The sequence below is a fragment of the Aythya marila genome (assembly GCF_965140915.1).
Source record: "Aythya marila genome assembly, chromosome: 3".
In the NCBI taxonomy this organism is placed as follows: domain Eukaryota; kingdom Metazoa; phylum Chordata; class Aves; order Anseriformes; family Anatidae; genus Aythya; species Aythya marila.
Window position 1 is genome coordinate 103,556,699 of NC_139044.1, and position 14,835 is coordinate 103,571,533.

At 35.3% G+C, this 14,835-nt stretch overlaps 1 protein-coding gene across 3 annotated transcripts in view; it reads left to right on the forward strand.

Annotated features, from left to right (window-relative positions):
• The window catches only part of ASAP2 (ArfGAP with SH3 domain, ankyrin repeat and PH domain 2), an 84,274-nt gene that overhangs the window by 52,431 nt on the left and 17,008 nt on the right, over positions 1 to 14,835 (forward strand). For all 3 annotated transcript variants that reach the window (XM_082758060.1, XM_082758061.1, XM_082758062.1), the window contains exons 10-21: positions 783 to 886; positions 1,018 to 1,087; positions 6,229 to 6,316; positions 7,230 to 7,278; positions 7,388 to 7,554; positions 8,992 to 9,125; positions 9,874 to 9,968; positions 11,570 to 11,759; positions 12,191 to 12,276; positions 12,468 to 12,583; positions 13,053 to 13,120; positions 13,855 to 13,968. In XM_082758060.1, coding sequence (XP_082614186.1) covers positions 783 to 886; positions 1,018 to 1,087; positions 6,229 to 6,316; positions 7,230 to 7,278; positions 7,388 to 7,554; positions 8,992 to 9,125; positions 9,874 to 9,968; positions 11,570 to 11,759; positions 12,191 to 12,276; positions 12,468 to 12,583; positions 13,053 to 13,120; positions 13,855 to 13,968 — 1,281 coding nt within the window. The remainder of the gene's footprint in view (positions 1 to 782; positions 887 to 1,017; positions 1,088 to 6,228; positions 6,317 to 7,229; positions 7,279 to 7,387; positions 7,555 to 8,991; positions 9,126 to 9,873; positions 9,969 to 11,569; positions 11,760 to 12,190; positions 12,277 to 12,467; positions 12,584 to 13,052; positions 13,121 to 13,854; positions 13,969 to 14,835) is intronic.

The following is a 14,835-nucleotide window of genomic DNA, read 5'->3' on the forward strand; positions in this document are numbered from 1 at the left end:
AATTTTATAAATATTAGTCATCATTAGTGTATGCATTGAAAAGTTCTCTCCATCATGCTGCTGCTGCTAAGACAGCATGACCCATCAGATCCCTTGCTGTGAGGCTGATAATTTTTCAAGGAGTCGGACTCTCGCAGCAGTGAGTCCTGCATCTGGGTAGTTCTGAGAGCAGTGACAGCAGCTTAGTTTAATCCCTGTCATTTTCAGTCACATCATTCTATGTTGTTTGATATAATTCCGTTTGTTTTAAGTTACTATTAAGAAATAACTTCTAAAATTTTTTCTACTAATTCCTGAGTGCCTCCTGAACCATGTTTCTAGTAACTCTCCTGCTTTTCAAAACAAATAACACAGCTCACTTTCTACCAGGAAAAACCACTTTCAATTTATTTGTGTTTATTATTATTATTATTTAACAACAGAAGGATGCACTAGGAATTGCAGGTAATAATAATTTCTAGTGTTTATATACAGCAGCGTTCGCATGAGTTGGAAAGCCAGCTGCTCAGTTACTGTTCAGATTAAAAATAGATATAAAGGCAGCAGCAAAGCTAAATGAAAGCAAGGGGATTTTAGCAGGTGCTGATAATGCTTATTTCTTAAGGGTTTTTTTGCCATCCAAAAAAGAGATGGATTTTGTTCTTCTCACTGAGGAGGAAAAATGTGCTTCGTTTGGTCTGTAGGATTAGAGCAGGAGGAAGGGCTCTGAAACTCATTAGTAAGAGAGATATTTTGGTTGAAAATGTGGAATGCATTACAAATTGCTGTTCTTTATGTTTCAGGATTCTCAGATTCGTCAGAGTACAGCTTACAGTTTACATCAGCCTCAGGGAAACAAAGAACATGGCACTGAACGAAATGGTAGCCTGTACAAGAAAAGTGATGGGTAAGTACTGCTGGACTCCACTGAGAGGGGAAAAAAAAAAAAAGGTCTTAAGAGCAAAATGATGTAATAATATTATAAAAACTGAGTCGTTCTTTTTTTTTTTTTTTTTTTTTTTTTTCCCTTTAAACCAGAATCAGAAAAGTGTGGCAGAAAAGGAAGTGCTCAGTTAAAAATGGTTTTCTTACAATTTCCCATGGTACAGTAAGTATTTGTTTATAATATTTTATGTACATGGTTGCTAATACAAAAAAAAGACAAACTATGCTGGTCTATATTTGTAATTTGGAATTAGCTGCATTCCTGATGCGGTGCTTTCAATGTGATGGGTACATATTTTTAAGGCAATCTTTCAGAAATATATCAAGACATACACAGTATCTAAAAATACAGCTGCTTTAATGCTAATGATGCTAATGGAAAAAAATTGCTTTTTTAAGGGCTCATTTTGTTCATATAAGCTGTTCATGTTTTACCAGACTATCTAAAAATACAAATTCGAACTCCGGCATGTGGAAAGATAGGGTTGGGCATTAAGCCATCTTTTACATACGGTTGAAACAACTTTATATTTAGAAGACAATCTGAAAGGATACTGAATCTCATTTCTCCCCCAGACTTGTTTCTCTATGGTAATGTGTAAGAAGGTAACTTTCCTGGAGAGCAGATGTTGGAGAAAATTATCTTTGAAGGCAAATTCTACCGGAAAGATGAGAGGGCATTAGAATCCCCTCTTTCTTTCATACATTTGCAACATGTTAACAAACTTGTAATACTTTCTACTTTAATTTTTTAAGTTTCCTGCTTTCAGAATTTATACTTGCGTAGTTTTTATTCTTGGCTTTGAACTCAGCTCTTTTCCCTTTCCATTAACCTTCCTCTTTTTATGTTGCGCTCTCAAAACTTTCTGAAATTTCTTAAGGCAAAAATCAGCTCAGTGACAGTATTTCCCATTCTTTGTCCAATAAACAGTCCCGTTTCTTGCTCCTCTTATGAACCCTTCTGTTCTTCATCCTGTTATGCCTGTTGCTATAACTACAAGTTGACCCTGGCAGCAAAAATGAATCAATCTCTCATTTGTGCATCTAGCCACAAGCTCTTGCTTTCTGAATTGACAACCAGGAACTAAAGAGGAATGCGAAAACAGGCCTGCAAAGCAGAGTCATTATAATTTTGGGACTGTCCACCAGTTTATCCCCATTTGACTGTGTGTGAGTGTGTCTTTGTTAGAGAAGAATCTGTTGGTATTTCTGTACCAGAGTCTGCATGTGCTGCAAATGGACTTGTCACTGGACTTGCTTTAGTGGGACCAGGAGGAGTGGAGCTAGGGCAGCTCAGAGCTGGCAGAGGTTACAACATCCACTTGTGGAGCAGATTTTTAATCCAAGTGCACTTACGGAGTTCTGTCAAGATACTCTTCTGTTCTTTTTATAAGTTGTCTACCAGATGGTCAGACACTTTTAGAAGCAGATCCGTGGAACTGTAGCTGGAAATCAGTTGCTTAAGGTAGATGCTTAAATGCAGGTTTAGCTGTGTAGGTTTCACAAGTTTGGTCTTGATCTTTTTATAATAAAAAAAAAAATAAGGGAATGCCATCTCATTTTAAAATTTACTTCACTTTTTACTCATTTGCTTAATTTCTCCTTATGTATTGATGGCAGTTTTGTGCAAAAATCAATGCTCAACTCATAGGCATTGAAAAGGGTAGAGACAATTTCTGTTTCTTAAGGATTTTTTGGGCTGCTCTGAGTACCCTCTGAGACTTTTGAAGCAATAACATTGATTTCCAAGCATTGTCAGGGCTGATATTTCCTGGTCTCTAAAATATGACATGTCATTATCTTTTCCCAGCTGTTCATCAAAATGAACCATCTCTCAAAAATTAAGTTGTCAGTTTTGTTTGCCTTATTAAATACAAATTGTAAGTCCCTTTCCTTTAAAGGCTACCTTTTCTTCATGGACTTCTTTGGTCTTGTAGCCTCTCAGATTTGTATGAAGGACTGGGATTCTTTGGTTAGTTTCTAGAGCAGCCATCTTCAGGCAGTTCCAGGTGCTGTATTCTGACTTAAATTTCCCTGCCAAGTGCTCTCCTGATGCAGACGGGGAGAATATGATTTGTTCTCACCTAGCTGTAATGCTGAACATGTCTATATCAGCATCTGTGCAGAAAGTAGCTTTTCAGACAGCTAAAAGCTTCAAAGCAATTAGCATTCATGGAGCAATGCAGGAGATAAAAATTGACTGAAAAATAGACACTGCTCCTTTGTGTAATTATTAGCAATTGGCAAATTTGTGACATCTACCTGACTGCAATTTAACATCAGTGGTTGAAAAAAAAAACAAGATAGAAGCCAACTGAACAATATAAATAGGAATTTGTAAGTGGTTTCTGGATCAAGGAAAAACTTACATTTGCAGAACCTTGGATTTCACAAAGTTGATTTGATTTTCAGGAGCTTAAATGATATTTGCTGGTTGTCTGCAAAGAAAAAGAAATATGAGAATGTTCTTATCAAGGAATCTTTTTGGTTGTTTTTTACTTCTGGAAACTTTAATCTACCATTATGATTCATGGGACAGTCTGAGCACAGAAGAGTCAGATTTAATCTATTGATTCTTAGTAAGTCACTGTGGTATCTGGAAAAAAAAATCAGCTCTGTATCACGGAACTGCTCAGGATGGTGTCAGAAGCCAAACTTTGTGATTCCTGCATGTGTTGCTTGTTGGATGTAACGCAGGATAAATCCTTTTGGTGGATGGAGGGGGACAGTTTTTCCAGGAAGGAACAGGAGTTCATGCTGGGGTCTGCATGCATGAGGGCTGGCAGCACATCTTTTCCGGGCACTGGTGTGTTAATGTGGATGTCCAAAAATTTGGTAGCAGTCTGAAGTTTATTTCTCCAGTCAGAGACCAGAGAACAAAACCCAGAGATTTCAAACAGAATTTCATAGCAGTTACACATTTGCTACCATTCCTACTTCTAGTGTCTTGCCAAATTCTGGAACAACCTACAATGTCTAAGAGATTTATACAGCCTCGCCTCTCTTTATCCCGAGGCTCTGACTTGTCCCCTGAGGAACATCTGCCATGGGATGGAAACGTGTTGCTCACCGAGTAGTGGGCATGGGGAGGCTGTTATGTGGCTGCAGGATAGGAGGATGGATGTGGTGATAACAGCCAAATGTTAACATGACGGTTTTAATTTTGGTTTGTTTGTTTGTGGGTGTTTTTTTCTTTTTAATACCGTTGTTAATATTGACTCTCTTAGAGGGTTAAGGAGGTTCTCAGTTGACAGGCTTTGAAATACGGCTGCATTCCAAAACTGTCACGTTGGCCCAGGATGTGTTTTAAGTTGTTGCAGTCATTTCCACTGGTACTGAAATACCGATACAGAATTGTTATGCTGTGCTCTGCTGTTCAAAGAGAAGAGGTCTCTGTGTATTGGGCCTCCAGACCTCTCTGAAACATTTTGGTGGGTCCACTTACAGCTTCATATTTCACAAGTTAGAGAAAATGAGTTAGATCCTCTTTGAACTTCAGCTCTGAAGTCCTGGGGACTCTTCTATAGTTTCCAGCAGGTGGATTCTTTCTTAACCAGAATTTACGTACATTTTTACGTTCTCATACAGTCTGTGAGAAAAATACATGCTAGCTGCCTGGTGGCTTCTTTAACAAATGCTTATATTTTGATTTTTGTTTGCTTTATTTTATATTTTCATTATAGGCAGCTTCTGGAGACTTCTTAGACAACAAATATATTTAAAATTGAAACGCTGGAAACTGTATTGCTATGACTGTTAAGTATATTTAAACATAACCAAGAAAATAGGCCCAAGTTGGCATTTCCGAGATGTTTTCTTGCATACTTCTAGTTTCAAAGAGCTCTTGCTGTTTGTAGGCTAAAATAATGAAAACTGCGTGCCCTTTTACTGCTAAAAGGAATGTCTGGAATTCAAAAAGCTACTTGCTAGGCAGAGAATACAATGTGGTTGTCAATTAGTTGTCATCTTACTGCTTCCAAAACCTCTCATGGGTACAATTTGGTTGACATAGCCCAGCAAATGACCTGCAGGTTTGTTGTTTCAAAGCATGAATGACTTTGTCTGCTGGCTATGCTGGGCAAAGCACGAGCATGTTGTTTTTCAAGGACGCTGTGACATTTAAAAGAAAAAAAAAGAATATGTGATTGTTTTCCTTATGTTCCTCCCTGGTTTTGATCTTTTCCTGGTCTTGCAATATAATGATGTTGTTATCCTTTTTCTGCCAGCTACATCATTTTATCGGATTGTTTTTAGGAAATCTGTACGCCTCAGACTTGTTCTCCCTTCTTTTTGAATGAAATGTTTTCATCTGCAAATTTAGAAGAGTTTAAGAAGATCTACATTTATTATTCATTGCAAATTACTTATCATTATGCGACAGTTCAGCTTCATTTGATAATTTTTGTTCTTAGGTGATTAAACCTTGTCTTAGCAGCTTGATAGATTAAAAAGGTTAGAACACAACATTAAGCGTGGTAATGTGTTTATGTATATTTTGGTCTTTACAATAGTGATTTCTTAATTCCTAATCCCTCAAGTCAAGGTTGCAAACATAACGTCTTTCTAGGTCCTACCCCAGATCGGTAGACAGGCAGGCTAAGGGAAAGAAGAGATTAGTGCAGAATTGCTGTTTGAAAAGTCTTTGTAGCCTTTATGAGACTATTTCAAAATGAAATTTGCTTATTCATTCTACTCTTAATAAAACACTGCCACGTTTTATTCAGTAAGGAACTGAAGTAGGTGGGATGAACTTAACTAGAAAGCATATATCCCTATGAAATACAATATTCTGCTTAACTACATTTTTTGATAATGAACTGCATCAGCTTAGTTTGTTGCGAGACTTCTTTATGCAAACTTGTTTTTTCTTTCAGTTTGGAAGGCTGATTGGGATTAAATGTCTGCTGAGTCTTTCCCTTTCTTCACTGATTATTGAAAACCGAGATGACTAACTTTTTAAAACTTAAATTAAAATAAGCTGTATGTCTTTTTGTTATACCTGACTGTTTGAGATAAATATTACTGGTAAGGTGATCAAAGTAGTGACAGTTAAGGTGCTATCACCTCTCCCCCCTTTCAAAATTCTAGCATTTATCCAGTTATCAGTGAACAAAATAGCCAAATATAAGAAAACAGTTTACAAACCAGAAGAAAGCATAAATCAAAACCTGGATACCTTAAAAGCTGAGGTAGCAGCCATTTGTCAAGTCTTCTTGGCCGGTCAGATGTTATCCCATGTTTTTGGACTGCAGGACTCTGTCAGTACGAGTATACTAAAACTTGTCTTGTTTTATCTTCAAATAGGCTAACCGACCTCCAGCAAAGCTCAATCTGTTAACCTGCCAAGTGAAAACAAATCCAGAGGAGAAAAAATGTTTTGACCTCATATCACGTAGGTTTGTTGTTTACTTCTTTTTACTTTTACAGTTAATATCAAAGGGGTTTGCATTATTTCTGAAGGTGTGTCAATAATCAACTTAAATATTTTAGCATTTAGAAAATGCTAAAATAAAATAAAGTCTTTGTAAAATGCCCTTTCTAGGGCAGTTTACCATTTCATGCATCTTAGCATAATGCAAACTAACTACATCTCTTTGGAAGACTACTTTTTTATAGAGCTTTGTTTACTCCAAGTACTCCTATATCATTTTGTGCCACCATATAACAGGGTAACAATATTTTTGCTGTGACATCACTCTTCTTATGGAAAATGTCAGAGCTGATCATCTTAGGAAGTTATAACTTTGTACAGGATCAAAAGAAGGCTTAAACCACGCTTTCTGTGTTTGATTTAATTGGAAAAGCCTAGGGCTTATCCTGACTGTGTCTTTATCTTGATTGCGTCTTTGAGCCTGACAAGTTTGTTTTGCCTTTTTTTGATTATTGTGGTTGAAGAGCTCGTTTGGAAACTTGAAACCTTTCTTATATTCACAGATGACCTCAAATAAGGAGTCTATATTTTAGACACTCCCCTCCTTGCCATCAGCAGAACTTTAGACTTATGATTACTGAGGTTATATCTAGAATGTGGGAAAATAACTACACTCTCCCACTGCTTGAGTAATAAAATCACAGCACTAAAGAAAGGTTTCTGTGTAAAGAGCAACAAGCCACCTTGTGTAAACACAGATGAACTAACTGTACCCAGTGCAAGTGAAACTTGCTGAATAGACTTTTTGGCTGTCAGTGCCCCAGTGATGAGACTAGAGACCCTAGGAGTCAAACACCCATAAATCTTAGATTTTTTCCAAGAGTTTTCTGCAAAACCAGTTTTTTAATCTGTACATGAATTATTTATTGTGCAGATGACAGGACGTACCACTTTCAAGCAGAGGATGAACAGGAATGTCAAATGTGAGTTACTTTGCTAAACTTGTTTCTGATACTGGTATCCTTCTGAGATGTTACCGTGAACTTTAGAAGTGCCGAAACATTTAATAGCAAAATATTACTGCCATTTTAGATGGACATCAGTTCTACAAAACAGCAAAGAGGAAGCTTTAAATAATGCATTCAAAGGAGATGATAACACAGGAGAAAATAATATTGTCCAGGAACTGACAAAAGAAATTATATCTGAAGTCCAGAGGATGACTGGAAATGATGTGTGTTGTGACTGTGGAGCACAAGGTGACTCTATTAAGCATATTTCTAATTGGTAAAAATTCTATGTATCATGAGAGTGTTTAAGCTGATATTTTATGCTTTCTCTTTTACTCCTTATTTCACAAAGATTGTACACTGTAGAATATGCTAACAATTCCATTATGCTGCTTTAGTAAGATTGATTTTTTTTTTTATGTGCATATTTTCAGTGGGGAGAAAAGATATCGAAAAGCTTATTTTTCTCCTATGTATTTTGCTAATTGTAACTTTTGCTGATATAAATCAATTTAACTTACTTTATTAGCCCACATATTACCAAATTTACATAATACTTGGGCAAGTAAGGCAGTAAGATACTCAAGGCATTTTCCTAATGTACCATATATTTTTTTTAATCTTTTTATATTTGACTTTGAGAGTGAGCCAGGAGATGGTCTAAGACTGCACTTACTGGAAAAGAATGCATCTGCTGACTGTGTTTTGGAGCATTGGTTTTGGTTTTGTTGATCAATTCATTTCTACTTTAATCCTCTTCAAATTATTTTTAAATTCCTGCAGTTCTCAGTGTAATTTTATGTTACAGAGACACTGCAAGACTTAGGCTTTTTGGATTTTATGCTGTAGCTGAAAACGTTCTAAACCAGTATGCATTTTATAAATCAATAATAATTTTCAGCAATAGATACTGTATAAAACTATGAGAAGAGTCAATTCTGCTATCTTTAAAGAAGAAGATTCTAAATAGCTACTACCACACCTTTATCAAATGAATAAATGTCAAGTTGCCAAAATCTCCGTAAATGACTTCTTTGACTGGAAAACGAGGGAATGTTATAGCAAGAATGCAAAATACTGGGTAAAAAAGACAAGGAAGGGTAATTAAAGAGAGGGATGAGCGTTGTTATCTTCGCAATAGTTGAGTGAGAACTCACTGTAGTATGGTGCTGTGTGTATATTTCATAATCACTGCTGCTTCACATAGTCTAAAGTCTGTACTTGAAATACAAAATAAAAAACTCCAGACAACATTATGTTAGTTTGGATTGCACCTATAACCCCTGATTGAGATTGTGACACCATAATATTGGTGTTTGTAAAAATAAATAAATAAATAAATAAATAACAAAAAAGTTCTTGAAAGTGTGGAGAAAGACAAACTAGACTATTTGAGCAGCTCCCTTAGGGGTAGTTGCCTTTGACACATGCACATGCAAGCGCATACAAATTTTAAAAGTGCATTTTTGCTTCTTTCACTATTAAAAATAAATAAATAAATAAATAAATCCTGGTTTGTGTTTCCCAGCAGAGACAAAGTAAAGGCAAAAAGGCATAAATACTAAAATCGGATAATTTATGTACAATAATCTTATACACAGAAATGAAATTCTGTAAAAATTATGTTTTCTAGAATGAAGCCATTACATGTATTAATTTTAATTCTGTGGGTGCTTTTCGTTTCAGATCCTACCTGGCTTTCAACAAATTTGGGAATTCTAACTTGCATTGAATGCTCAGGAATCCATAGAGAACTTGGTGTTCACTATTCCAGAATGCAATCACTTACATTAGATGTGCTGGGAACATCTGAACTTTTGGTAATGAAATAGCTTTTATTGTCTTACAAATAGCACGATAAAATACTTCCAACACAACTATATTTTTGTCACTTTATATATAGTTCCAGTCTTGAAAGTTGCCTCCTGATAAACCTTATTTAAGGAATTGTAATTCCTCCAGATTATGGGAGCCTCCCAGAACATAGTGACTTGCTGTAAACTTTGCCTGATCTCAGAATTCAAATTAATAAAGGCTTAATATTTTTTGCTTTCAAGGTTTTTGGTGGTGGTTGTTTTGTTTTGTTTTGTTTTGTTTATTTTTACCCTTGGCTGTCAAACAGCTGTATTCTTTTTAAAATATCTCTTAGATTAAAAATTGAAGGAGTTCACAAATACTCCATGAAAGTTGTCTCCTAAAAATGTTAAATAATTAATCCTCAAAAGAAGAAATTGTATGTGGCTTTGCTACACAAAGAAGCTACCACATATCAGCTGCTCTGTCACAATTCATGTGTGTTCTCACACAGCACTAAGTATCTTACATTTATTATGGAGACTATTGTCTTGATTCTTCAGTTACTAGTTTGGGTGTTGAATCTCAGCTGAAAACTTGTCCAGAAGGGTTTGTTCATGGTCACTGGTATAATAGCAGAACTAAGAATCAGAAACCAAAAGTCCCAAATCCTGTTTTCCCTTGTCCTCCTCCTAGCATGTGTGTTACAAATAACCAAACATATTTGTTAAGTGAGTTGTGGATGTTTTTTTTGTTTTGTTTTGTTTTTGACAGCTTGCAAAGAATATTGGGAATGCTGGGTTTAATGAGATTATGGAATTCTGTCTGCCAGTTGATGAGATGATAAAACCTAATCCAAGCAGTGATATGTAAGTAAAAAGCCACTACTTCTGAAAAAGGCAGGCATTAAATTTGACATTGCTAATGGCTTGTCCCCTCATGGTTTGCACCAGCATGCCATGGAAAATTTGTAATACCTTAGATATAACCTTATACCCAAGGAATATATATTTTTTTATTTTCTTGATGCTTTGCTCTTTTATTGAACTTTATCTGATCATACCTTCAGTAATAGCTGGGATTATGTTACCAGCTCTCTCGATCATGATTTGTGGGACAGGAAGAAATTAAATACAATTTCTTGCGAATTTTAAAGATGCACAAGGGCACAAAAATAGAGATTAAAATCAACTCTATTTGTTTTGTGCTTTTTAAACACAAAATAGAAATGAGAATGAAGTATACATTTTCCCTGAAAGGTACTGAACACCTCCTATGTAGAGACCCTTCCTAGGACTTCAGTCCATAACTACAGAGTAATAAGAGAACATTTAATTCCTCAAGAACACTGAACTGTGATAGCAAAGACACAGCAAGGACAGCTGCTGGCTTGGCTGCATCCTATGCTGTCATAAGAGAGGTGGTAAATAATGCAGAAACAAACCTAGAAGAAATGGCTTTGGATGAAACTGATTTTATGTTATCCAGACTTGCACCATTCTGACAATTTTAATACAATTTTATTTATTATTAATACTACAGTTTTAATATTTTTTGATTGCTTCTATCAATAATCATATAAAATATATTAATAATTAAAAATAGTAAAAAGATTACTGGATGCTAAATCCATAGCTTAAAATACTTTCAAAAATGAGACATTTCAAAAATGAGACATTCATGTACTTTGAAAAACCTGTATATCAAATTTGTGTTTTTTTCATTAAATAAGAATGTGAAAACAGACACTTTTTAAAACCAGAAAGGAATATCATCCTCTGCTTTAGGAACAAGAGCTATCCATTAATTCAGTCTATTATTCTTCAGATTATCTAGATGATAAATTTTGGCTTTGTCAGATACCTTCTGTGCAATGTTGTGTAAATCCCAAGAGCTGGTAAGCAGTTATGCTTGTGAGATGCATGCCAGATCCTGTCGCAGAGTGATGGGAAAAGGAATAGGTGCTTGCTAGTTGTGTATTAACAGCAGAAGTGGTAAGTCACGTACTGATTCAAGTGTACTAAGCGATAGGTTTCACCTCAATTTAGAGGTGAAACTAAAAACTCTGCTACGTTCTCCCTATCTGTTATAGCTGTGGTGAACAGTTGCTTTGCAGAATGTAGCCACTGCTGTGAATACAGATCCAAAGCGTCAACCTGTAAGCTGCTGTTAGCAAACCAGGATCATGAAGTTTTGATGTATTTTCTGTGTGTAAAGCTGAGTATTCTTGATCTCGGTATTACACCAGAATTCAGAGGGGAAAATTTATGGTGTGTGTCCATATTCTAGTTCCATCTCATACTGGAAATATGAGACTCCATGTCTTACATGCATATTTAAAAAGAAAAATGACAATGAATGAGAACTACAGTCTTTCTCAGATTTTATTTCAAATGACTTGCATGTACTTATGGAAATTCTAACCATCTTCTGCTAAAAATTATAAAAAGTAAATTATATTCAATTTCAGGAATGCAAGAAAAGATTATATTACTGCCAAGTATATTGAGAGAAAATATGCAAGGAAAAAGCACGCTGACAATGCAGCTAAATTGCATGCCCTTTGTGAAGCTGTCAAGTCAAGAGACATTTTTGGGTTAGTCCAAGTATATGCTGACGGTGTGGATCTCACAGAAAAAATTCCACTGGCCAACGGGCATGTAAGTGTGGTAATTTTTATTAGAAAAAAAAATGTTAAAAAGTTCAGTATGCTTTCATAATAAAAAGAACTTATTTGAGGCTAAGGTTTGAAATGCTGTTCTGAACGTTTGTCTCTTTAATGCTGTAATTTAATTGTAGCAAAAGAAGCTACTAAAGTTTTTAATCTAACATTGTTTCCAGATACTGTAATAGTTAAAATGTTTTTAAACGTTATTTTTTCAATAATCTATTTGTTTTTTTGAACTCATTTGTTTATTTACTTCAAAAGAACAAAAGGGAAAGAACAAAGGCTTTGCAAGAGATATTTTAATGGTAACATGTTGGAATAATTTGAAATGAAATACTTTAATAGATCTAATTTATGCCTTATTAAAATTTTTGCTTCTCTGTAAATCAGAAGAAACCAATGTGGTTTTTATTTTATTCTTAGGAACAAGATGAAACAGCACTTCACCTTGCTGTTAGATCCGTTGATCGGACATCCCTCCATATAGTTGACTTTTTAGTGCAGAACAGGTAGGTATACTGAAAACTATTAAATTGTTTCCCTTACTGCATTTCCATCAAGTAGTATCTAAAAATAATTCTAGTATTTGCAAATCTAATATTATTCTTTGAAAATCGTGTAATGAGAGAGGTTTACTAATTCAGAGTAGGAACGAACCTTATTTTAATCAATTTTCCTCTTCTTTCCTGTACTCCAATAGTGGCAATCTAGACAAGCAGACATGTAAAGGTAGCACAGCCCTGCACTACTGCTGTCTGACGGACAATGTTGAGTGCCTCAAATTGCTGCTGAGAGGGAAAGCTTCAATTGAAATAGGTAAAAGGGTAATGTTCAATTTCATATTTGTAACTGCTGCAGGTAGAGAAAAGTGAGTGCATTTTCACCTCAGTTGTTTAACATAATTTTATGAATAATACCATAATTAAAAAAATAAATAAATATTCATTGTTCATTCCAAATTTAAAGTTGACTTAGGCCTAAATTCGTTTAAAAGCAAGTGTAACATTAAGTATGTACCAAGGTTTTCAACTGCTGTCTTGTTGCCTAATTATATACTGCTCTTTTATGGCTATCATTCCATATATGTGGCATGTGAAGTTGCTACTGATCCTCATGTTCAGAGGGCTGGTATTAGTTGGATCTCCATGTGGAGGAAACAGATTAATTTTAGAGTGTGTTGGTGTAGTAGTTCGCTATGTATCTGCAAGTATATCTCTGTCTTTAATAATGGACAGATTAATGATGACTCCTATTATCCTAACTTTCTTTTCTTGGTGTAATATAGCTAATGAATCAGGAGAGACGCCACTTGATATAGCTAAACGCTTAAAACATACTCACTGTGAAGAGCTGGTAAGTGTTGCATCTTTCCATATCTTTGTGCATTTATAAGCAGAATCATGCCTGAATGTTCAGTGGTTTACAGTTGAATATTTAACAAATGTATTCCAGACAGAATAAGCTTCTGCTTAGAAAAAACAATCAAGTTATGTGCTTCTACGAAGAAAATTATATTTTTTCTTAGATGCTTTGGAAATGCTTAACTTCCTGGTGCCAGAGCATGATTCTGTTTGAGACATTGGCCTCAAATCCACAAAGTTTTATGTCTGACATCCTGTTGAAATCAAATCACCATACTTCTTATGGATGAAGGCCACAGAAACAAAGTTCATCAGTACTTTTAGTAAACAAGAAAAATGGATTGATGGGGTCAAGGTTCCTTGATTAGCGAGCCTGTATCAAAAACCTGCCATTGCAGTTAATTTCAGTCACCTGCAATTTCTAAACTGAAACAAGTAGGATGTGGTGTTTCTTGTCAAAAAATGGAGAATGGGCCTGCAATGGGTAGTGAAAAGGCTCGTTGCTTTTGATTTAGTTCTGTTGTGTTTGGGTGGAGCTTCATTCTTTGAACTCACTGCAGTGCAGTTGCTTTCCACATTACTGAAGATTGTTTTCTAAAATAAAGGTAATGTTTGTACCTAGAAACCAAGGTTCATTCTGTGTGCATTTTTAGTTTTAAAGTATGTTGTTTTAAAAGTAAGTACTGCACATACCAGTAGTGTCAACAGTCATCTTTTGTTCCTCAGCTTACTCAAGCACTGTCTGGAAGATTTAATTCTCATGTGCATGTAGAATATGAATGGCGATTACTCCACGAAGATCTTGATGAAAGTGATGATGATATGGATGAAAAGCTACAGGTTTGTATCAGAACGCTGTTAATTTTCTGTGCATATATCTCTGTAAATACAATGTTCGTAACAATCTCAACACAACTCCTTAATGTAGGTATTAAGGCATTGCAAAATGACAATCAATAATAAAATTAAATAGCTCAAATTTTACTTTCTGTTTATCTTAAATTTCCTGTTTAATATAAAATACATGAAAAAAAAAATGAACATGTGGTTATAATCAGATTGCAATTAGCCAGATGTGATTTTTTTTTCTTAACAGACTCAATATACACATAGTATAGTAGTTGTTATTGTTTCAACGCATCAGGAATATTTAGACCTCCTGATCATCAAGCAGAAATACCATAAGCTAGGAAAATTGCCAGTACAAGGGCAGGTACCTTACAGTATCTCCTCATTTTTGTGAGAAAGCTCTAGTCGCTGCCTCTAATTTTGGAACAAATCATGCATTGACTTGTCTTCAGTGGTGCTAAACTTTTGCATTAAATTAGGCATGTTCACTAATAGCAGGCCTGGGTCTTAATTCTGAATCTTCCTCTACAAATATTTTTGTTCTTCTCTGTTTTTGTACCTTAATGGATGTTTTGTACCTCTGGAGTTGGTGTGGTGCTACTGGGTCACAGGATGCCACAGAATGGCTGAGGTTGGAAGGGACCTCTGGAGGTCATCTGGTCCAACCACACTACTTAAGCAGGGTCATTTAGAAGCAGTTGCCCAGGACTATATCTATTTGATTTTTTAATATCTCCAAGGAAGGTCATATTACAAGTAGTCACATGACAAAGTATTCTGGTAGCATAGGAACTTCATTACATTAAAAAAAAATACAAATTTTCCTATTCTAAGCACCAACTTTAAAAAAAAAAAAAA